Source organism: Rhipicephalus microplus, chromosome 2 (genome assembly GCF_043290135.1).
Source record: "Rhipicephalus microplus isolate Deutch F79 chromosome 2, USDA_Rmic, whole genome shotgun sequence".
NCBI lineage: Eukaryota > Metazoa > Arthropoda > Arachnida > Ixodida > Ixodidae > Rhipicephalus > Rhipicephalus microplus.
This window is the reverse complement of record NC_134701.1, coordinates 132,148,109-132,173,735: the sequence shown is the minus strand read 5'-3', so window position 1 is coordinate 132,173,735 and position 25,627 is coordinate 132,148,109. Positions and strand designations below refer to the sequence as shown.

General features: G+C 47.3%; 1 protein-coding gene across 4 annotated transcripts in view; it reads right to left on the bottom strand.

The window, feature by feature from the left end:
• The window catches only part of LOC119170723 (ETS variant transcription factor anterior open), a 144,554-nt gene that overhangs the window by 104,365 nt on the left and 14,562 nt on the right, over positions 1-25,627 (bottom strand). The window contains exon 1 of one of the 4 annotated variants that reach the window (XM_037421964.2): positions 20,943-21,270. The exons of 1 other annotated variant lie outside the window; for it this stretch is intronic. In XM_037421964.2, coding sequence (XP_037277861.2) covers positions 20,943-21,153 — 211 coding nt within the window. In that variant the 5' untranslated portion in view covers positions 21,154-21,270. Of the gene's footprint in view, positions 1-20,942; positions 21,271-25,627 lie in introns of those variants that run through there. 2 more of the 4 variants (XM_075886825.1, XM_037421966.2) reach the window with 2 other exon arrangements.

Below are 25,627 nucleotides of genomic sequence, written 5' to 3'. Positions count from 1 at the left end.
TAGAAGTAGTTACTTCGTAACTACGGAAGCGAAAAAAAAAACAAGGGCGTAGTTACGCTTCCGTAAAAAAAAACAAGGACGAAGGACGCTTCCGTAGTTACGAAGTAACTACTTCTAGGTTACGCTGTTCCTGCATTCAGTTATGCCCTACCAACTTGCCCAAGCTTCCACGCTTCACAGATACATGCTTACATACATTTAAACAGCGTGCACCGCAATTAACGCACGAGAGTTCTACGCAAACACTACAGTACCAAGGCATACAAGACTATTACGAAAAAAAGAGGAAGAAAACGTTCTTTGTATATATTGCCTCTTGTTGAGACACACAAGTGCGATGTTTCCGATTCTTTTTCTCTTGTTTTTCCACGACATATGCAAGCGCACCTTTACAATGCCTTAATTCGCTTACACGGCTCACCTAAAAAACTTTCGCTTCCATCGACTGCGTGCGCCTAAGTGTACTGAGCCACGTTACAGGCTTTAAATATTCCGCGAACAGTCACGAAAAAAAAAAAACTATAACAGGTGCGTCAAATGCACACGTCACAGAACATACGTCAAAGGTCACCACTGCGTTAGCAGTAACTCGTGACCCTCGTTAGTGAACGAAAATGTAAGAAGCACTCCTTATAGATAAGCTAGGCGGCGGGCGCTAGAACTGGAAGGCTTACTAATTTCGAGGAATCATTCGTCTCTGATAAAAAAGAACAAGAAACGCTGCAGCACTAGGCCATATATAGGCTATACAGCGCGGAAAGAATTATAATATACTACTAATAACCTACAATACGCGATAATAGCTCCACGTTTGTAAAAAGACGGCGGCATTGTTGGACGGCACGTGTCGTCTAAATTTGTCCTTCGGTTAATGCGCCATCGTTATTCCTCTGAAACAGGCGTGCGTAATGCATCCGAGGCCCAACACATTTCCTCGGGCGCATAAGGTTCCCAACGCTTCTTCCGTCGCTAGTGAACACAATGGCAGATGCGAGGCACGCTATCCACGTGCTAAATATATAACAACCTTCGTGAATCGTATAAAGGACAATAATGAGCGATACTCTCGATAACATTAGGATAGAAACAGTAGTTGGGCCGGGTTTTGTGTGATTCGTGGAACGGGAGCTAGCACTGTATATAGGTATATGTATATGCTATTTTGTTTTTGTTTTTCTTTGAATTAGTTATTTGTAACAATCAAGTGGAAAGGCATAGCCGTCGCCAAGTAACGGTGGCCACGACTCCTTCGTTTATTTTCTATTTAAAAAAAGCGAAGGAAAGAATACCAGTCGGTATGGAACACACCTGTAGAGTAAGTACTGAGATTAAATCAGCTGTATTTAAAAGTATAACTTACGAGTGAGCCAGCGCAACCTAGAGGGCAATAAAACTCATGATGATGATAAGTAGACCATACCTCTCTTATCATGGATGTACGCCGGGTGCACCATAAAGGGGGAGGGGGCAAAGCTATAGAGTTACGGTATATGCAACCTTTAGGTAGCGTATTGCACGTCTTCCCACAGAGGAACGAAAATTCTCTACCGTCTGTCTTCCAAACGCCGCTAGCAGCCATGCGTTTCGGAGACGCCGGCACTGGGGCCAATTTCGATAATTCTTGACGCCTCCGCTACTAGTCAACTGGATTGGCGCTATAGCCTTCGAAAGTCTAGTTAATAGCAGGCCTTCGACTGGCCAAGCACGTCTACTGGCGACACGGTACGCATGTCTCCTGCGAAAATAAAGTGCGCTATTGCCGTATTCCTCCTCCCCGTTTTCCCGACCTCTTCCCGCTGATCCCTCACGATCACAACGCTGTGCAGAGAAGTATTATGAAACGCGCCCCTCTGAGCTCCCCCCCCCCCCTTAGCCTGTGTCCCTGCACCCCCCCCCCCCCTCCCCTTGGCTTATTCTGGCCTGTGTACATGTACTTCCAGCCCAGCAGCACCGCACGGGCGGAGACACCTGCCGCACGCAAGCGGAGGGCCAAAAGAGCCCTCCGCTTGCGTGCGGCAGGTGTCCTGTTGCGTGCGGTGCGGATATGCGGATAGCGCATGTACAGTCCATTATCTCACACTTGCTGTCACCCTTTACACTGCCCTCGTGTGAATATTTGTCATCTGAATATTCTAGAAAAACAATAGCAGAATTGTGAGACAAAACTATCCTTACGCGATTGTGCCGCGAAGAGAGCTTAACAATAATGACGCATATTAAATAATGCGGTCACTGCAACAAAGTAAATCCATTACTCGACCAAAGACTATATACCACGTACCGAGCAGGCACACTGGTCTGTCTTTTTTATGCAGGCTGCTATTCTCTTTTTGTACTGGCTGCACCTGCTGCACATGTATACCTTTGTGCCCGTTCGTGCTGCTTAATTCTGTAGAGGTGACTGACTCGTCAAGCTGTCCATGGCGGCAGATTTCTGTATGCACGCGGTCGCACTTGCCTTATTTTTTTCAGCTTCAGTTATCGCACATCGCCCACATCAGGCAAAACGTTAAGCGGGAGGGGTGTGACAATGGCGCACATCATTAAACGGCGTGCGCTGATGACCTGAGTGGTGGAGGGGAGAATAATTAAGAGGAGAGGGGATAGTGAGACTTTTTGAAAAAAAAATAAAAACAGAAAATGAGCGTACGGCCCTATACATGATAGCTACAGGTGGGAACACGTATCATGCAGTTGCGAATGCAGCGATTACGAACGAGCACACAGTCAGCCGATAAGCTGCGCATCAAAGAAGTTACGTGCTGGCTTGATACTACAATTGATTGATAGATATGTGGGGTTTGACGTCCCAAAACCACCAAATGATTATGAGAGACACCGTAGTGGAGGGCTCCGGAAATTTCGACCACCTGGGGTTCTTTACCGTGCACCCAAATCTGAGCACACGGCCCTACAACATTTCCGCCTCCATCGGAAATGCAGCCGCCGAAGCCGGGATTTGATCCCGCGACCTGCGGGTCAGCAGCCGAGTACCTTAGTCACTAGACCACCGCGGCGGGGCTGGGTTGATACTACAAGGCTGCTACCGTTGGTTAGCAGGCGGAGAGTTAGGGAACTATGCACAATCAGCACCACACGCGGACACGTCGAGTGATATAGTTTCGTATTTCGGGGGCACTTACATAATAATAATAATAATAATAATAATAATAATAATAATAATAATAATAATAATAATAATAATAATAATAATAATAATAATACATGGCCTTTTACATTCCAACACCACGATTATTTATTTATTTATTTATTTATTTATTTATTTATTTATTTATTTATTTATTTATTTACAGTACCTTACAGAGCCCTCGAGGAGCATTGTGTAAGGGGGGCGGTACAGATAATATGTTAGAAAAATATATATACATATATATCTACACATACATAGGCAAATATTAAATATAATAGAAAATGCAGTTCAACTTATGAACATGTAAGCAAATACATACTAGAAAAGTCAGTTACAGTATGTGAAGGTGAAATACAAAAATATTATGACAGTCACTACAACCTAGCAATAGTGCAAAAACATCGGCAACAGTCCTATAAGCACAGATGATTACGAAGATGCGATAGAGCAGTTTTTGGTGAATAAGTATTTTTTAAGAGTATGACGAAACTTTGTGTGGTCTTGTTCTGACGCAAGATCATCTGGCAAATCATTCCACAAACGGATAGCTCGTGGAAGAGCCGACTGGTTGAAAGCGTTAGTATTGCCGTACATGCGTGATAAGCTAAAGGTGTCATGTAGTCTGCTCGAAGTTCGATGTGCTAGATTAAAGTGAACAGATGGCATCATGCTGGTGTGGATGAGTTTGTGAAATAGTGATAAAAGTGAGATGTCGCGGCGAATTTTCAGTGGCTCGAGTGCAGGGCTATGTTTAGTCTGTTACGCTGGACGGGTAGCTGTGATTGCGCGCTATGAATCGACTAGCTCTGTTCTGTATACATTCTAACTTATCTATGAGGTATTGTTCATATGGTGACCAAATGAAGGATGCGAACTCCAGTTGAGGACGGATTAGAGCAAGATAGGCCAGTTTGCGTACATCGGAGGGAGCCCTATATATAGATTTCGGCGCAGTAAACCTAATGATCTTGATGTGTTGGCACAGATAGAAGTGATATGTGTGGACCATGAGAGTGTAGAAGTTAAGTTTATGCCAAAGTATTTGTAATGATCAGTGCGTTCTACAATGCTATTATCACTTATGTGTTGGCTATTAAAGTTATCTCGTTTGCGACTAAAGGTGATTAGTTTGCATTTGGAAACATTGAGTGTCATCTGCCATGTTTTGCACCACTCATTAATATGCTCGAGGTCTTTTTGAAGAGTTAGATGATCGCTATTGTTGCGGATGGGACGATAGATAATGCTGTCATCGGCAAATATACGTATACATGAGTATAAGTTGTCAGGCAGGTCATTAATGTAGATGAGGAAAAGTAAGGGACCAAAAACGCTGCCCTGTGGTACACCAGAGGAAACGTAACAAAGTGATGAAGAGTGATTGTTGGCGATAGTGAATTGTTGGCGGTTAGTTAGGAATTTTCTGAGCCATGTTAGCGTGAGTGAATCAAGTTTTAGTGATGACAGTTTTAATATCAAGCGACAATGAGCAACACGATCGAATGCCTTTGCAAAATCAAGAAATAAACAATCTGTCTGTAGATTACTGTTCATGTTAGAATGTAGGTCGGTGGTGAACTCAAAGAGTTGAGTCTCGTAAGAACGACCCTTTCGGAACCCGTGATGGTTAGAGAAAAAGAAATTGTTAAATTCTAGATGCGCATAAATCTTACAAGCTATGATGTGCTCAAGCATATCGCAACATATGCACGTCAAGGAAATGGGGCGATAATTTCCAGGTGAACTTTTACTACCACTTTTATGAACTGGCACTACCTTCGCTATCTTCCAGTCAGAAGGCAACATTCCTGTAGTGAGCGACTGCCGAAAAATGTGAAACAGGATAGTGCCAGACACATGAACAGTGTTCTTTAATATTTTTGAATTGATATCGTCTATAGCAGGAGATGATGACATCTCCAGATTTTCAGTAATTTTAACTATGCCTTCAATTGTGATATCTATAGGTGACATGAATGAATAATCGCATTCAACAATTTCTGGAAGATGATCATGCTGGCTAGTAAACACGGAAGAAAAGAATGAGTTAAAGACATGAGGACAATCAGTGTCAGCAAAAGGAGTGTTATTTGCATCGTGTAGTGAAATGGAGTTATCATCGCAGCTGGTGGAGGGCTCCGGAAGTTTACATATCGAACAACGCCATAGCGGAGGGCTTTGACATTGGAGGGCGTTGACATCGCAACGTACACGGATCTCTACCATTGCGCCTCCACCGAAACGCGACCGGGATCGAACCCGCGACTTCGGGTGGTGAGTGGCCGAGCACTGCAACCACTGATCCACTGCGGCGGAAGGGAGGGCATCTATACAGCAAGCAGAAAAACACTAAGGTGTACTGCGTTTTTCGCGATGCAATCCTAGCCCGTGTTGCCTCGCCTCTATCGCAGATGGGGGAGAGCACTTAATAGCTTGGGTGAGGACTCCTGGTGAGGCGTGCGGCTCTAATGGACTGAGGAAGATGCCCTGACACGCACACACAATTCGTGCATATATATATATATATATATATATATATATATATATATATATATATATATATATATATATATATATATATCTGTGTGTGTGTGTGTGTGTGTGTGTGTGTGTGTGTGTGTGTGTGTGTGTGTGTGTGTGTGTGTGTGTGTGTCTTGCTGCGCGTCTCAGACGCGCAGCAAGGGATACCACGAGTCTGACTGGAATAAAAGGGTAAGGGTAGAACCCAACAACGTGGTCTGGATCCCAGAAAGTGCTAATCAACATCACGCTCCAGCCCCTTAAAAGAGAGAGAACATCTGCAACGCATCGCGCAAGGTGTCAAAGTTATAGCGATACAATAATAGCCTATAATCAGCGCAATAAATAAATAATGTTTTTTCATTAAAATAAAGTTTTTTTTTTTCATTTCATTCCAACGGCGCCACGAGCAAGCCTAATCTGCTACAACCATTATCAGCACTTGATAATATACGGATGAAAACCACGTTCCATAGAGACAATAGACCGGTGAATACGCACCTCCTTATCTCACCATCGTCACTCATACACCCCCCCCCCCCTCGCCACCCCTTGTTCACATGGGTAAAGCAGCAGCGCAGGCCAGATAAACTTATGAGTCAAGCGGAACTCCTGCGCGTTACAACAAATAAACCCATCTCTCCACACCTTTCTTGCACGTATACCACTATCAACCGAACGTTCGTTACCGCATCAGCGGCGCAACAACGCTTTTTTTTTTCTTTTTTTCTTTTCACATGCCGCGATTGCAGCGAGAAAAAAATCGTTTCGTTCGCTCTGTTCGCAACCGCTGCTAATGGCGGTTTCGTTTCACATGGCCCGTGATCTTCCCTCTGCGACTAGAGCGGCGAGTTTTTGCCACGCTTCTTTCTGGCAGACACCGCAGAATTTTTCGAACGTAATGTAATGATTTGTGCATTATTACATCATTAAGATTCTATAGACGGTAACGAAGGGCACGCGTGTTTCGACGTTTAAGAACACTTCTTAATCTAAATTAATTTTAAATTGCACAGCATCGGCCATCACTAAAACAAACACGTCAACGCTGTTTCGACGGGTCCCGTCCAAAAATCGTTCCCGCCATTGCGACCAGAGCGAAAATTTCCAACATGTTGGAAGCTCGCCGCGGGCCGCTGCGGCGTGAGCGAACTGGCCTTTTTTCCGCTGCGAGCGAATTCGCCCACTGAAAATCGCTACTTTATCTGTCACGTGAAACAGCCTTTACGCGTGTCGAGTTTCGACAGCATCCTGATTACACGGACACTGTTCGCAGCCGGTGCCAGTGCAGTACGGATCGCGGGGGTCTGGGTCTGAACATGACATTCGGGTTCCCAAATGCTTTACAACGAGCCCGAAAGAATACGTGCCGGATGGTTATACTGGTTTAGCAGTCACCAACTACTCCCATATTTCAACGTTTTCACAGATTTAAGTTTCAAGCAAACACGTGTTACATGGTCTCCATCACGCAACAAGTCCTATATACTTAAGAGAGAGAAGCAGAGAATTTAGCCAGCGAAAATACAAATCGAAGACTCGGTGTGACAAAAGGGAAAGGGAGAAAAGATGCTGAGCGCTGCCCTTCCGTTCCCCACGCAGACGCTGCACCTTAAACTATGCCTTATATCATACAGTCCGGGCATGTCACAGTTGTCCGCCGTGCATCAGTAGACAATCTTGGGGGCCTGGTATTTGTCATGATAATTTGCAAACGTCGCCACCTAGTAACACCAAAAACGCAGAGCAAGCGTGACGTCCCCACCACTGCGCATGCCCAAACTAGTCCCATTAAAAAGGCACATTGTGGCTGACCTCCCATGCCTTTACTCATCCTTCTTTCTGTATCTCAGCTTGCTGAAGCAAAGACTGCTGCTGCAGAGCGGACGCGAAGGCCGCCGGCTGTTCTGAGAAGCAAACTCTATCCTCTAGATTTCTTATGCGCGAACGTTGTAATACAGCCCCGATAGATCCCGATAACAGTAAACGTATGCGACAGTATCCAGCGGCAATCATCCACGCCAGCAAGGCTGCAAGACGTCATACGAAGACCCCGATTATCTCAAGTATAGCACTGCATCGACAAATCAGCAGGACGCTCGCGCTGCGCGGAGGAAGTAGGTATACGAGCGGCGGCACGGCCTCTCGCGGGCCCTCGTGTGCACGGTAGTGGTGGCCGTGACACGTGCAGGCAAGAGGGCGCGCCACTGTGGCGCGAGCGCTAGTCCCCCTGGCCCTTGCTCGACCGGCCCGTTACCCAACACCGGAGCTCGGCAAGGACAGCCATAATGCATGCGCGGCAATGTGTACACGTGCAAAGGAAAGAGAGTGGGTACGGCAATCCTCGGCGAGAAACTGATAGCGACAAGAAAAAAAAAAAAAAAAACGGAGATTACGCAGAAGGCGCACAGTGTGCTTGGGCTGACGGCCGGAGGAAGTAGCGTATGCAAGCGGAATAGGTGGAGAAGCATAGGAAAACGAAGGCAGTGTTGAGGAAGAGGGACAGAAACGGGGTCACGCGATTACGAGAGAGTGCGAGAACGACCGGCACGCTCAGGGTGCGCGCGCGGGGGCGATCGGTGTTACGCCCCATAGACGAAACGGCGACAGGTCGCCCTTCCTTCCACCGGTCTGCGTCCTGTGCGTGCGTACGCTTGCACAACAACGTATGTCCGGTGTCGCAAACACGTGGCGTATAGGAAGTGTGGGTAGGCACACTAAACAGCGACACGCGTATGCAGGGCACACACGCTAAACATTTGATTTAACATAGACTGGCACCCCGCCGCGGTGGTCTAGTGGCTAAGGTACTCGGCTGCTGACCTGCAGGTTGCGAGATCGAATCCCGGCTGCGGCGGCTGCATTATGATGTAGGCCCGTGTACTCAGATTTGTGTGAACGTTGAAGAACCCCACGTTGTCGAAATTTCCGGCGCCTTCCACTACGGCGTCTCTCAAAATCATATGGTGCTTTTGGAACCCCACATATCAATCAAATAATCTTAACAAGCACTGACGAGATTGTAAGACGGTGCTTTTGTTCTCTTTTTATTAAACGGAAGACGCGGCAATGGAAGAGCAAATGAAGGTAGAGTATTTTCAAGCCCCCTATATTGTTTATGGGCGCGACGGTTGAGTGGAACAGCCTTAACGATAATATGATTGAGTATGATTAACAGCACGCATCTATTCCAGGTTATCTTTTCATTATATTACGCGTCGGTGCTCCACACAGACGCTTGACAGTTTGCAGCAGTATGATTTTGTTTAGGAGCTGCTGCCTGCTGGTGGCTGATCTCAAACAATACGCTACACTCCGGGTGCCTAACATGAAATGTTTCGCATTGTTTAAAACAGATGTCCAATATAGCTTAACGTAAGCATGCGGATAGAAATCCACGGTGGATGACCGAATTACGACAGACGAAGCACTGCTAGCAGTATACTGCCTAAATCGGTGCTCACAGCTCCATTAGCAAGGCAGTCTGTTAGCAGTGAAAGATCGCAAAGCAACCTGACCCCGAGATCCAGCACTTCAAGCACCCTGCTATGCGAACAATGTGGCGGGCTGTGTGGCGCAAGGATCCGTCGCGGCTTAGGAACGTCGTCTGCTGTGTCTGTGTCCATGACTCAAGGCCCGTGTGCTCATATTTGGGTGCACGTAAATAACGCCAGGTGGTCGAAATTTCGGAGCCCTCCACTACGGCGTCTCTCATTTTCATATGGTTGTTTTGGGACCCCACATATCAATCAATGTGTCAGGACTCGAAAACGACGAGGACCTCCACATTGATCGAAGAGGTCAACGCTAAACATGCTGTAATGTGTTACTTTGTAAATTCATTTAAATCAGTGTTTTTTTTTCTTAGTCTTGTACATTCATACATCTACTGCTATTGCTTGTTTAAATGCATGTCCCTACTTTTAAATACTTTTCTCACGCTGCAATAATCTTTCAGCTGAAATATCGCAGTATTATTAAATAAAAAATGCTCTCTTTGTACTTATGCTTATGTGCGCCAGGTTTTGTATGCCGTCATCGCTTGTTGTACTGTAATCGGCTGGAAAGCTTAGCCAAGCTCAGAAGAGATTTTTCTCCCCATGCCCCGTACTTCCTGAGAGGTAAATGATTCAATGGTTTATTGAAATACGGCTGGTCTCTCTAGCCAAGAGGGAAGGAAGTCCATAGGCTAACGCAATACTCGACGGTTGCATAATTCTGGCTCACCAACCCACAGATTTCCCGAATGCCCATTCATACGACCGTCTGGCGCATTGGTTTAAGAGACCGACAGGAACGGAAGGGCACCTGACCAATGGTTGAGCGAACCCGACACCGAGGCACGCCACAGCAGCTCTGCAAAGAACAGCACGTACGCGTCCACACATCGCATCCACACCCGTGCCAGACCACTGAAGGATCCGCGCGCCTGGATAACCACTTTCGCCGTGAGCGCCATAAGAACGCCGTGAAGGAAAGTGGTTAGCCCGGACGATGTCGTAAGCGCCGGCGGCGCTGACGTATACAATGCCGCGGTGGCGCCTTTGTGATGAAGCACGGCAGCGCGCGGTCACCACCGGTTTGGCGACCTTGAGAGCGCCGGGCAATGCGAGTCCTCCCTCTTCTTTTATAGATATTTTTTTTTACAACTTTCCCCTTCGCATCCGTTCCGCGGAAATCACCTCCCCCTCGCACCTTCTCTTCCGCCGAATTGGGTCAGGTGCGGGCCGGTCTGGCCTGCAGCGCCTGGCGAACGACGTGGCGGCAGTCGACGATGGGCGGCGGCACCACGGCGCGGCCCGGCGCTGCTCGGACGACGCGGTACGTCGTTCGCGCTGCACACCGTGGGCGGCCGCGAGAACTGACCACACTGAAAAGATGCGCGCGCATTCCAGTCATGCTCAGTACAGGACGTACCAATGACACGAGGGAGGCGTTGTGGGTCAGCAAGGCTTCGTTGCCGTTGTTGTGCAGGTACCGCGAGAAAAGTTACCCCACTTCATGTAGCATTCGTAAAAGTAATGAACCTTATCAACATCATATAGCTTTTGTTTTAAGTAGGACTGCCGAACAAAGGTGGCAACAAGCAATCTCTCCAATTACTAGAGTCTCGCACCAAGTGATTCCCTGACTCACGAATCTGCTTTTCTCTCACAACCCACTCGTATCTATCTATCTATCTATCTATCTATCTATCTATCTATCTATCTATCTATCTATCTATCTATCTATCTATCTATCTATCTATCTATCTATCTATCTATCTATCTATCTATCTGTCTATCTATCTATCTATCTATCTATCTATCTATCTATACATCTATCTATCTATCTATACATCTATCTATCTATCTATCTATACATCTATCTATCTATCTATACATCTATCTATCTATCTATCTAATCTAATCTAATCTAATCTATCTATCTATCTATCTATCTATCCCGTGAACATGCTCAGAAACTGTTTCTTCAGACGACCAAATAATGGAAGGCGTGATGACACACGACTGATCCGGTCTTGTAGTCAAATGAGGCTCTAATATATATCTCGCACTTTCGCTCCTACTCCTCGCTACTACACTACATAAATCACACAATGGTTTAGAAAACTTTCCCTTCTTTAACCCGCAGTTCAGAGAAATCGCTAGAGAGATGTAAGGAGGGATTGCCGTCCCGATAGTTTCCCAACCTTACACTTGTGTTCCATGAGTGTATACGGTTCGGACACCTGCCAGTCAGGCCAATGTATCTGAAGCCGACTCACAATGTGCTACACCCCACGCACACGGTAGAAATGAGTCCCGATGCTTCATACTGCATGACTCTTCCGTTTCCTTGAATGAATTGGGCATTTGACAAAGCTTTTCCAGCTTCCGGTTTTCAATCTCCTTTCGGCGGTGACACATGTTATGTATGTACGAAAGCACAACGGTGCGAGTTCTGTTTCCTTCATCGAAACGTGGTTGTCTGCGCGCGCTTAGGTGTTCTCCTAAGGAAAACGAACTATAGCTGGCCCTAAAATCAGTGCTTCCGCAACCAAGGGGGATCTGCGTGCGACGTGCACAATATATACAGCGACAGAAAGAGAACAGAAAAGGGCCTAGTTGAAGCACCTGCACCCGCGAGCGCTATACATGCCCAGCAAGCTCGTCAGAGCTGAAAACAGCCTCACTTGATTTGAGGGGTTTAACGTCCCAACAGCCTCACTGTCTTGAAGTGCGCACCTGCGCGTATTCTACTATCTATATAAATAGCGGTTTCTATGTATGATTTCTTTTCTTTGTTCTTTCAACATCTTTCATGAGAGCAGTTGCAGTATTCTACCGTGAAGATTAAGGCGCAAGTGCATGGTGGGTGTGGTGATGATGACGACCCGAGCTGACATCGTTCGAAACAGTGCCGGAAGCACGCATCAGGAACATCATAGTTCTTGGAAGCATTCTAGCGCATTCAATACATATACGCTAACAATCAGTCATATATTTCACAATATAGGGTATAAGCGTCATTGATCTTACGTTTTTGTTGCGCCAGCTTTAGGAGTGGCAAGGCTCACAAATGTGCCGGACATTGAGTAAAGCCAACGGTTTTCCGTCTCGGATACCGCGTATACTCGCACAATAGCGGCGCTGCTGACTCAAGTCGGCCAACTGAAGGCAGGCGCAAGGTAATATAGAAGATAGCCGAAGGCTAACGCTGACACATCTCTCTTTCTCATTCATGACTTCTTTGCGCAAACACGTAACACAAGGAAAAGAGGCAAACACACGGGCGCAAACTCACAACTGGTTTATTTAGAACAACGAACTGTACTTATATCTTCACGTAGCCCACACGCTTTCTCGTTTGTACACTCTCTTTCTCGTTTGTACCGCTAAATACAATGAGCACTAAACGAACTTTCAAGGCCCAGCATTGGACGAGAAATGAGCCGTGATCTACCGAAACGGTAATAAAACACCCCGTCCCCTCTCAAGCAGGCTATTCACTTGCCTCTGTCCCGGCATTCGCGTAAACGCAAAAAAAAAAAAAGCGACGTGGCCATGACTCATCATCATTATATATATATATATATATATATATATATATATATATATATATATATATATATATATATATATATATATATATATATATATATATATATATATATATATATATATATATATACGCACGAAGCAACGCGGAAAAAACATACATAAAACAAACTGAAATACAGAAATGCAACAGTCAGGTATGTTAGGTAAATGCATTAAGCAGTCCTTTCTATGCTCATCTTTAAAAGGTCATTCACTTTTTCACTTCTACAATCGTAGAGCGTAAGGGATGATGATGATGATGATGATGATGATGATGAAATAACTTTATTGAATATCCGGCTATTGGAAGGCCCGGGCCTGGGGCCGCCTAGATGGCCGCTTGGAGCTGTTTGCGTCCGCGTTGCCTGGCTCGCTGGACGGCCCAAAGTTGGTCCGTGAGTTCTGAGCTCTCGCAGATCTGAGCTCTCGCAGATTCGCGCCCGCAGATCTTCCGAGGAGACCGCCGTTTGATCTTGGTATACTCGACATCCCCACATGTGTAGAAGCGTGGCTCTACCAGACTTGCATACTTGCATGTGTCGCTCTCGTATATGGCAGGATAGAAAGTATTCAATTGCACGGGATTGAAGTAGCTTTCTGTCTGTAATCGCCTCCGAGCAACGGACTCTGCTTTGTTGAGTCCACTGAATATCCCACGTGTTTTTTTTTTCTTTTTAAACCATCGTTTAACAAGGCGTCCAATGGACATCTCGTCCGGCAAACTGAATTCCTTCAAAAAACATCACGAACTGTACGTGGTCAGGAATATGAGAAAAACAAGTAGATACGTCATAGACATTCTTTTCCTCCCTTCCTCGATGACAAAACAGATTCGTGGGTTAAGAATATCAAAAACCACGTCATATAGGCATCTATGTTTGTTCCCCGAAATCGCCTGGACATCGTATGCGTCCACGGCTTCCCGCGCATCACTCGATCGTGCGTCACACATGCCGCGGATATTTCCTTCCACACGTCCGAGCGCTCTCACAATAAACACCAATTTGTTTTTATCTTATTCCTATACCGGCAATATCTTTGGTTTGTATTATCGCACATAATACGCGACCTTTTCTCTCGATGACCTTTGCGATGAAGCCCACGGCGAGGCATACTGGAGATCTAAAGGAAATCCGAGCGGCACAGCAAGAGAGTGTTGTCCACGCTGGCCTTCTGAAGAGACGTCGTCGCTGCTTGCGAAGGCGACCAAAGGTCAGCGTCGTTGCAGAGCGCTCTGTCGCAGTGTATTGTATGGGCGGCCCAAAGCCACGGACTGCAAGGGACCTATACGGTACATCTACAAATGCATACGAGATATACGCGATACCCACCGTGGCCTGATTGTTATGGTTTTCGACTGCTGTCCCGAAGGTCGCGGGATCAAATCCCAGCCAGAGGCCGCCGCATTTCGATGGAGGCGGTATGCTACAGAGGTCCGTGTGCGCAGAGTTAGGCGCACCTTAAAGAACACCAAGTTGTCGAAACTTCCGGAGACTTGAATTCCACTGCGGCACCTCTCATAAACTTCGTGGTTGGGAGCTTAAAACTCGAACAATTATGGGGCTAATGCGGCGAACAGCGGCATGCCCCGAGACACTAGTGGAGGTATGTGGTTTACTCCTTTGAGGGACTAACTTCGTCAGCACAACCGCTGCTATACGTGGCACTCTCATAAATTTGAAAGGGCCATGGTCACCGAACGATTTGCAGCTTTCAGCGAAAAATAGACGAGGAGGGTCTATTGTACCTGTGAATATATAGAAAATGAACTGCAAGTGAATATTACACAGCAAAATGAGCCCTACAAACCACCGGCTGTGAACTCCGCCCACCGCCGGCGATCGCCAAGTTGCAATGGCGGGTGTGACGTCATGTGCAGCTCAGAGTGGGGCCGTTGTTTTTCTACCAAAGTTTCAGCCGCTACAATACGTTCGATCTCAATGGCGGATTAAAGCTTCTGGAACAGCTCGTTCGACCACGCGGCCGATCACGTAACAAAATCGTTCGCAAACATGCAGCCGCTCCAAGGTGAAGCAGAGTGTTACGTGACGGATCGCGCGCGCGCCACTGTTGGCCAACTCTAAGGCCGCTCACCTTCTTATAAAAATCCTTAAACTATAAAGTAACTCCGCATAGCCCAAACGACATAACCTTGAACTGGTACAGGCCGTCGGAAGGTACAATGCAGTCTTCTCGTGCTCTTTTTCGTCGACAGCCATCCGCCAATAGCCGGAACGTATAGGTCTATTGAAGAAAAGTATCGGGCACCGTGGAGACGATTGAAAGCTTTATTAATGCGGGCCAAAACATAGAGGTCCTTTTTCGTTATTCTATTCAGACGCCGATAAGCGTCACGTGTCATATTTTTTTTTTAACAAGCACTACGGGAGATGCCCAAGGGATAAAAGATGGCTCAATGATCTATTTGGCTAGAATCTCGGTGACTTCTTGCTGAATTATCTTATATAAACTAGGTGGAAGACACCCGGCATGGTCAGAGAATCACCTGTGTTAATGCGGTGCTTCACGAGTGAAGTATGGCCGAGTGGACGGCTGTCGATGTCGAATATGTCGTTGTGTGAAGCCAGAAGGCGGCATAGCGCTGCTGGCTGCGTTGGTTTGAGGTCCGGGGTAATCAATGAGCATAAGGCCGCATCTAGGCATGTGAGATCTAGCGCGGGACATGGGAGGTCGGGACATACGTCTGGCGCAAAACTGGCATCGTGGTTATCTAATAGCCTTAGCATGGCGACCGAGATTTATGGATGTAGCATGCACTTTGTGAAACCGTAATTGTTAACCGGTAAATATGTTCGGTTCAAGGCCATGGTTACGACCATAGAGTTTCCTAAATATACACTAGAGAGAACTCTCGCCTCGCGCTAGTGTCTATGAGAACTGCAACTCACGGCACTTCAGCCAGCATGTGAATGATGGGCAGTACACGTATTTGCCTATAATCTTCGTACTTCTGGCTTCGTGTGTATTCGTGTGGCTTGGAGCTATTTTATCACAAAACAACAATCACCAAATGTTCAGCAGTTGCGCTTCACCACCTTATTCTTTTAAGCTTACTATTTCAAATAGGGTCACGAAGTTCAAAAGAGTGCATTCGTTCCTTTAAAACAAAACCGAAACACAGCATTAAACGGAGCCACAAGTGCGATTCACCGTCCGTAAGTACAAAGACTAGGCAAATGTGTGTACTACCCATCATTCTATATGCTCACTGAATGACCGCAGCGCCAGAGTTCTCTCTAGTTAACTTTAGTAAACTCTACGGTTACGACGGAGTGGGGCACAGAGATGTCGCGCACTAGAACATCACGAATGGGCGCCACGATAAAATCACCGGCAGGCATGGGAGAGGTTGTTGCCAATTTAACAAATGTGAGAGCTTCAGGTGGTATAAGGAAGAAGACAATGGTGCAGAGGAGTTCGGGGCGAGAATCCGGAAGAAGAGGACGTGCTAAGCAGAGAATACCGGCGGCACAGTAGATCTGGACAGAATGCATTGATAGAAAGTCTATGTCTATAATTAGGTCCTGAAGGCCATTTTCGAGCACCTTAAATAAGACGCGTGAACACGGCGGCCGGGGATCCTAACAGGAGCGGTATATTTATTTATTTATTTATTTATTTATTTATTTATTTATTTATTTATTTATTTATTTATTTATTTATTGTACCCTCAGGGCATACAGCATTATATAGATTCCAATGAGAGCCACAGGTGCACCATCAGCGACACGGAGGACTTTAGTCGCAGCAGTCGTGAGTAGGCGACACAGATGGGCAACTCATTATGGACACTAGAGCTCCAGTATCGACCAACGCCGTCAAAGAAAGACTGTCCTTATACACCTCAGCCAAGTTCGTATTCGTAGGGAGCGTCAACGGAGAATTCGGAAAAGTCGCAATTGATGCAGCAATAGTGGTCACGTGACGTAGCCGACAGGTTCTCGGCGCTGGGTACACAGACGTGGTGGCCACCATGACTTTTTTTTTTAATTTTTATTAGAGAGTGTCAGTGCAAGGGAAGACACACCGTGTCCGCGGTCTTTTGTGCGCCCCCCGCTTTTATCTGTTTGCCAGCTGCGCCACGGGTGAACACAAGAGGACTCGAGGGGCACCGGCTCTAGTTTGACTTCCCTTTCCCTGTTCCGCTATAGTTCGAGAAACAGTTCACGTAGCATCTCAACCAGCAGGTGTCCAGACATGGCGGCCGGTGACGTCAATAACAGATACTTTGTAATACTGATACTGTTTGTAATAACCGATACTTTGTAATAACAGATACTGTTTAATCTGTACTGCAAGTTCATTGACTGAACAGTCTTGCTTAAAGTGGCCCAGTGAACTCTGGTATATAAGTGTCATACAAAGTATCTGTTATTTTTGACGAAAATGCAACAACGGAGCCGCATTGCCCGCGGGATCAGTCATCGCATCACGCGCCTCTCACCACGAATCTCGGAGGCGCTGGACAACCGAACCATGGAACGAGCGCTTACTCCGCAATTCGCGTCCGCTATAGGATACAAGACGCGATCTTCTGGCTGTCGAAGAAGCTCGCGTTTGTAGTTCGCATACGCGTGTTGAAATGCCAGAGCGGCGACTGCTCTTTCGCGGGACAGGCGTGGTGAGCGATGTGCTAGCGCCGTTCGCATAATACATTGAGCGGCGTATAGGTCTTACTCTTCTGGGAGTGATGGATGGATGGAGCGGGGAGCACCAGAAATGACACGGAATACACAGACGAGAAACCGAAGGGTGTGTATCTCTTTATAGCTTCGCGTAATTTGCTTTTTTTGTGTGTTCGCGATATTTTGCGTTTCTTTCTATTTTATTCTTCGTGTACATTCTTGTTGTTCCGACTGCTCCACGCCTATCGAGAGCGAAAATGATCTTTAAGAAAAGTAGAGGTATACACGTGGAAAGACATGCTTGACTTTGAAGCAACGCCCTGCGCTTTTAATTTCCCATGATGGTGCACTGGCTTGGGTGTTGTCGTGAAACGGTATACAGATTAAAAAAACAAATAAACTGAGAAATAAGAACTTTTCTATCCGAGTTTAACGTCATTTTGATCTCCAGAGCCGCCCCGGCTGCGTCCTGTTCGCGCCCGCGGTGCGGGGTTCCGAGCCGCTTGGTTCATGCTACCCGTCTCAGTGGACCTGTGGTTTCCGGAGTTAGTTGTGTGGCATGCAAATTTTTCTGCTCAAGCAGTGACGCGGTTCGTGCCCCTGCGACCCGTTCTATATGGTACAACAGGAACAAGGGTATGCGGGTGTAGTACACGAAAGGGTATGTAAAGAAACATCAGCATGCATACTGACAACAGGCAATAAGTAAGAGCAATATAAAACAAATGTAGTAGTAACCAATGCAGAAGAGAAGGTAGAAAACAGACGCATCGGAAACTGATGCAGCAGAAACATTTGAAGCACCTTAGAAAAAGAGTGCACTATGCATGGTAACGAAAAAAGCAACGGAATCAAGAAGGCTAAAAGGATGGGGCGTATACAATCTCCCCAATGCTATTTACCGCGTGCTTACAGGATGTTTTCAGAAGCCTAGAATGGGAACAGTTAGGGATAAAAGTTAACAGAGAGTACCTTAGTAACCTGCGCTTCGCCGATGGCATTGCATTGCTGAGTAACTCGGGGGACGAATTGCTACTCATGATTACGGAGTTAGACAAGGAGAGCAGAAAGGTAGGTCTTAAAATTAATGTGCAGAAAACTAAGGTAATGTACAACAACCTCGGAAGAGAACAGCGCTTCGAGATGGGTAATAGTGCACTTCAAGTTGTAAAAGACTATGTCTACCTAGGGCAGGTAATAACCGCGGAGCCGAACCACGAGACTGAAGTAAGTAGAAGAATAAGAATGGGCTGGATAAATTTGGCAAGCACTCTCAAATCATGACACGTAGGTTGCCACTATCCCTCAAGAGGAAGGTATATAACAGCTGCATCTTGCGGTACTTAGCTACGGAGCAGAAACCTGAAGACTTACATAGAGGGTTCAGCTTAAATTGAGGGCGACGCAGCGAGAAATGGAAAGAAAATTGATAGGTGTAACCTTAAGAGACAAGAAGAGAGCAGAGTGTATCAAGGAACAAACCAGGTTCAAGGCTATCATAGTTGAAATGAAGAAGAGGAAATGGAAATGTGCCGGACATGTAGCGCGTAGACAGGATAACCGCTGGTCATTAAGGGTAACTAACTGGATTCCCAGAGAAGACAAGCGGGTTAGGGGAGACAGAAAGTTGAGTGTGCAGATAAGATTAAGATTTTTTGCGGGTATAAAATAGCAGCAGCAAGCACAGGACTGAGTTGGAGTTGACTGGCGGAACATAGGAGAGGCCTCTGTCCTGCAGTGAACGCAGTCAGGCTGATGATGATAGTAACGAGAAAAGCTGGTACCAGCTTCTCTCGTTACTATCATCGTCAGCCTGACTACTTTTGTACCAGCTTCTCTCGTTACCACACGTGCAGTAGGAAAAGTAAATACCTGATGCATCTTGTAGGCAGCAGATGCGCCAGGATCTGATATAATAGGACGGCTTAAAATTGGTGCAGCCGTTAGCTGGTGCAGTCGACAGTCGGTAGGCCCCTGCCAATCACATGTTGATTATCGCACCCTTCCGCTTGACACCAGTACACAGGGAAGAAAGTGACTTGTGCGTTCCGCAAACTACCAGATTAGAACGAATTTCCATAATTATTATCGTTTTCTTTTCACGGCGGCACTGGTAGATTTTTTCGGGCGATTTATGGCCGCGCCTGTACGATATGGAGGACTGCTAATGATTCAGCAGTCTGCCGGTTTAATAGGGACACATGAAGTTAGCAGGTATGCCTGCTGGGACACCAATAGCCTGGTCGTGAACAGGTGTCAACAAAGCAATGGCGTAAGCGCTGGCGATTCGCAAGCATCATAGGCTGCACCATAAAGGAGAAAATACACGAACATTCGTTGATGTCTAAGACTTGCGCATATGGCCATTTTCATAATTGCGACAGCGTCATCAAGTAAACAAAGAGGACAGTTGTGGGTCAAGTATGTTCGATATCTTAACGCCCTCATTATATATTCAAAAAAAAAATTCAAACTCATACCGACTGACAGCGCCCCGATTTATAAGGTGTACTTGGACAGTTTTAGACCAAAATATCAAGCAGCAATGCGCCTTTTATAGCCTCAGCCGAAACAAAATCTTGCACCAAGGGCAAAAGCTAGAGCTGTCGACGAGTACCAGTGGTTGTATACTTATCCCTTCTTTTTGTTCCTCAACAGCGCACGACCCGACGCTTTTGGCACGCGCGTATAGACCCATTCCATGTTTGTAAAGACAGGTCTAGGCCGATGTCGACATTATGGGTAAAATTATAGCGACGGCCGCAAGAAACTTCAGCTATAAGCGCTGAGGGATGCGATGCGCGCCAACAAACAAGACAAAGTTGTGAGACGCGACTGACATCCAACCGTAACGCAGTTCGTCGGCATACTGTTTTTTTTTTTCTCGTTGCTTAACAGAGAGCACCATATGCACCATTGAAAACCCAGCAGAAACTGCGGTGGGCAGAGCGTCTTTTGCCTACCAAGACAAGGCCAACGCATTTTTGTGACGTAAGCCCGGTGGAATTTGTCTATACATGTATGTGCCGACGCGTGGTTAAGCCGTTACGGGGTTTGGAGTCCCCGAAACACGGTACGATTATCAGAGACGCCGTAGCAAAGGGCTCTGCATGCATATTTCGACCATGTGACGCTATTTAGGACGCACTTACGTCGCACAGCACACGGCCTCTAGCATTATGCCTCCGTTGAGACGCGACCGCCGCGGGATCAAACCCGCCACCTTCGGCACATCAGCCGAGCACCGTAACGTTATATAGCGTTACATCACCGTAGGGGACACGCCAAACAATCATAATCGGCGTGTTCACTATTCATTCTCGGCACAACCCACCACGCGCGTGCCTTCTCTGAAACAAGTAAGATTTAGCTGCGCGTCCACCAAAGCCGTATACGGGGGCAGCCTGCCAGCAATTCGCAATTAGAGGCTGCGTTTGTGTACGGTTGCTGCGCACGCGTGACTAAATTTGCCTATTATTTTTTCCGCACGCCACCGTTAAGATAAAGGTTGCACCAGTTTTATACAGCCAAGTATGAGCTCACCGTACAAGCCGACAGGCCATGACCCGCTGAATCCGGAACGGCGCTGGATGGAGCCAGAACAGAATACGCTGCACAGGCGACAGTCTTGCATGGTGTATCCGCGGACGACAAGATCAGACTGCGAAGTGCCGAACGCACCAAAGCCAGGTGGACCGTCTGAGACACCCTGGCGAAGGTGCTGCTCTCGCTTCTCGCGGAAATGCCTCATCATAGGACACGGCGAGGGTGATGATGCCTTGTTTTTTTCGGGCCCGATGACGGCGTAGAAGATTTCACGGAACCAGACAATACCTGTCCTTCTTCGAAACGGCCGCTTAACGGCTGGTACACCACCAGTAGGCGACAACCCACTCGGCACGGTCCGTTCAGGCGTTTAAGAAAAGTTCCAGCCGTTATCAGTGAGAAGACGCTGCGCAGGTAATCATCCGTAGAAAATCAAGCAGGACAGCTAGCAGCAGCCACAGGCCCCTAGCTTCTCGGGAAAAAAAAATTCCTCCGTGTTCTTTTCACACCTCCGTCGAGGCACCCAGAATCACCGAGTAGCGACAAAGAACGTTTAGGTCCATATTCGAAGAAAAAAAAAGAATAAAACAGAAGAATGTCCGAGTTCCTGTCGCGCCTTTCCTGCCACAGTATACTTCAGTCCGGTCCTAGTCCACTATACGGTTTCGATAAAGCGCGCGACACCGCGATGTAGCTGGCGAAGCACAGACGCTGGCGAAGAGCCCGCGGACACGACCGCCGAAGAAATATCGGCCATGTGCTGCTGCTTGGAACTCTCTCTTCGACCGACGCGCCTTGGTTTCGACGAACACCTTGCGCCGCCGTAGGAGCACCTTGCGGTTATAACAGCCGCTGCGGCGTACGACGACAAAAGAAGACGCGCAACTTCCGGCTGCTGCAGACAGCAGCCGCGGAGTCCCTTCGCGCGATGCTGGCCGAAGAGGAGGAATGCACGTCCAGCGTACACACAACACTTGTCGGTTTCTGCGGCGCGTGACGCGTCCAAGACGAGAACTCTGTCGGAACTCCGAGAGCATCGACTACACGAGTCAACGTGGACCGAGACGCGGTCGGAAACACATAATAAAGCCAGGGAACGTATATGGAAGGGACGTGCATTGCGGTGTTTTAGCTGTACTGTAGCGATTCCGATACAAAATATGAATTAAAGCGGACGATTGGACAACTCTATTGCCGCCGGCAGGGACCAAATCAGCGACACTCCGATAACACGCCCCAGCACCGGGCGCGCCATATAACAAAATGACAATTCACGTCTTCTACCCCTTATTCGGCTTGATTATCTGTTGCAGGCCCGCAGCCCGACAAGGGGGTGGGTGTGGGAGGCTAGGGCCTTTCTTCTTCTTCCCTGAAATTCCCGTGGACGGGGGAAGTGTGTTTTACGCAAAATACACAGTGAAAAAGGGGTGTTTTACTAGAATAGTCAAAACCTTCAGCAAGTGCCCCTCCTTATTGGAAGAGAGAACATTCCTTCCTACGGGCTCAATCTGTTGGTTTTCGCTAGGCTTGCATAAATAAAGAAACGAGCCCCTCAAATGTTCTTATTCCGCTAATAGAAAACGCGTCCTTTAAAACTACAATACGCAAGCCTCGTATAAATCGCCTTATGCACTGCTGAATTATGAGGGTTGGATCCCCGCGAGGGACACAAAATTTGTATATATGCGCTTGTGCACGTTCACAATGAGGCGCGAGTTGAAGAAATATGAGGCAACCAAATATAACCCGTGGTCCACTAACATATACTGTATAAGGCCTGCTACGCAACGAAGACGGCAATTTGCAGCCCTTATTGCATACAAGAAGTCCAATCATTCTTTCCCAGCTGTATCTGTGGTCGCTTTAACGAATACGCTTTGGAGTAATAATTATAGACCCGCATTTATTTGTGCAACGACACACTCGAGCAGTGCTTTCAACCCATTCACGTTTGAACCAAGATTGACTTATATAATTTAATCGCATTAGTACCAAACTACAACGCGCCACATGCAGCTCCGTTCTGAACACACAGAGCTTACCAAGAAACAGAAGTCAGACAGCTGACATGAAGTTTTTCATTAAGTAAAGAAAGTAAGGTTGAAAATGCAATATGGTATAACGGTACCGCTTTTTCCATCCCGATCGTTGATCTTTTGCCGGCGAGGACAACCCAACCCCGTACAACATATTTATTGTATATAGCGCTGCCACGCCTCGTTGTCACCTGTCAGCTTACGCATTATCCCTGACAAACCTGTCGTTCGATAGACACACTGCAACGAGCTGGAAAGGGGGAACGCTAGCGCATTTCTATAGTGGCTAGAAAGGTACAGTATTTCTGTAACTAGCTAAAAGACCAAACAACTACGCGGTCGCTCACATGAAGCTGCAGACGCTTGAAAACAACACCAGTTCCAGATATATTGCAGACCGAACACCGTGACCCACAATTGACGTCGCCATCTTCGGGTACCAGCTGGTTGAGATACTTCCTAACTCTCGATCGGATCAAGAAACGGTCACACCAGATTACTGCCGGTTCCCCCTTCATTGCCTTGTGTTTCCCCTTGGCGCGGCTTGCGAACAGAAGAAAGAGGAGGCAGAGCAAAAGAACGAGGGGAGCGAACGCCTCTCTGCCCTTCCCCCGCACTGACACTCTTTAATGCCATAAAGAGTCATGGTGGCTCAGTCCCGTATTCTAGAACGTCCCTTCACTCAATGCTTCACCTTCACTTGAAAATAACCGATAGGAGCGCCAACTCTAGGCACGGCAAATCACTGTGTATCAGCGATAATCTGCTGCAAGTCTTGAGTACCGCATCGTCATTTTCAGACTAGCGGCGGCGCAGTGCTCATCTCTGTCAAGTGAAGGGCGAACGTCGAGTCTAGGGGCGTTTGTGAATACGGGAATCAGAGAACCTGTCTGTGAAATCAAGTGCAAGTTGTGTACAAATGATGCGCTTCGTGTCTAAAATTAGGAGCTATAAAAAACGAGACTAATACAAAGGCACAGCTGTCGCCCCTCTCTGCCATCTTTCAGAATAAATCTTATAGCATTCACATAGTCGTTTCCGTGAGATGTAAACACGGCGAGTTACGATACGAATACGGCATTCCATCTCTGCACAGGCGCGGCTTCTACCGGTTCGGCCAGTCACGTAGCCTGAACACGCGGCTGAGGTCTTTTATCAGGCATCGAGCTCCAACAACCGATGCGTCGGATTCTCGGAAGTACTTATCTCTTTCCGGCGTATCTCGAGTCCTTGATTGCCGTCTCAACAGCGCGATCCGAAAACACCCGCCCGCATCAAAAGCGCGCCCATTAAGCGATATACGTACCAGTGAGTTACGTATAATAGAAAGCGGTTGGAATTGAAAAAAAAAAACCAAATACTTAGAGGCATTCTTCATAGCATACTGCATATAAGTGGCCTCGTGAACCACACAATGCATTTCACAGTCACAAAGAAAAAAATTGCGATGACCACCAACTACGACGACCCAGTAGCCCGTAGCAACGCTCAGTGGATGGATGGATGGATGGATGGATGGATGGATGGATGGATGGATGGATATGGCTGTACCCTTTAGATCGGGCGGTGGCTGGCGCCACCAAGCCGTAATACTTAATGAACCCAAAACTATATTTATTTTTTTTTCCTTAAAAAGTGAGTTTGAGGATTCGTACTTTGCAGTGAAGAGTTTAATTTTCACTCGTGCCTTGACTTTAGCCACCAGTCAGATAACCTCCTTCTAGTTAAGTCTACTTGCTTAAAGTCTATTTTGCCCTCCCGGTCCCTAAACCCCAGCGCTTCTTCTTCTTAAGCAGCGCCCCCTGTCGTCCTCCCCCACTGTCCTTAAATCGATGACAGGTGTCCAGGAGCGCTCCGTTCTCGCAAAAAACGACGGTACTCGTGCAGTCGAAAGGGTTGCAGCCCGGCGAGCGAGAGCCTCCCCATCCTCGCAGCGGCGAAAGAAGGTCGTGCCTCCGCGGGAGGTGAGCGGGCGGCTTCGCGGCACTTCCGGCGAGCGCACAGGTGTTGTGCCGCGCGCACCCCGCTGTGAGCGCACAGCGCGCGGCCCGCCCTCCCGCACCGGAGAGCATCCTCCGCGTGCGGCCGCCACGTGCTCTCTAGCTTCGTGCGGGAACCCACGGCAACGCGAAAATCGGCGCACACTCTCAAGAGTTGTCGCCGGGTGGGTGTAAAGAGTCCGTCCAATTCGAGAGCCGTCTAATTGCTGGATTAACAGTGAACGATAATATCCGGAAGCCTGCCCCACGGCGACAACTATAGAACGATATAGCAAAACCATATCGCGGTTTTGGCGCGGGCCTTACCCTATTGGGAGAACAAGGGGCAAGCGAAACTGTTGCGTATGCGCGCTTGACGCGCTACTTTAGCTGCTTTTTCTGTATTTCATGTTGTCCCATTTTACAATGCCCACTCCTAACCTACCACCGTGCCGAGAATCACACACTTTATATACGTGGATAGCGCAACGCTCCAGTTGCTACAGGCAACAACAGCCGCACGCTCATAAAAACAATGAAATGTGGCACAATAAAATGACAGCCACCTCGATAAACTACCAGGGCCTGTATCCTGAAACGACCGTGAAAGGCGACAGTATCGCCTTTTGTGATGTAGAATCTGATTTGTTCAATAACCGGTCTGGGC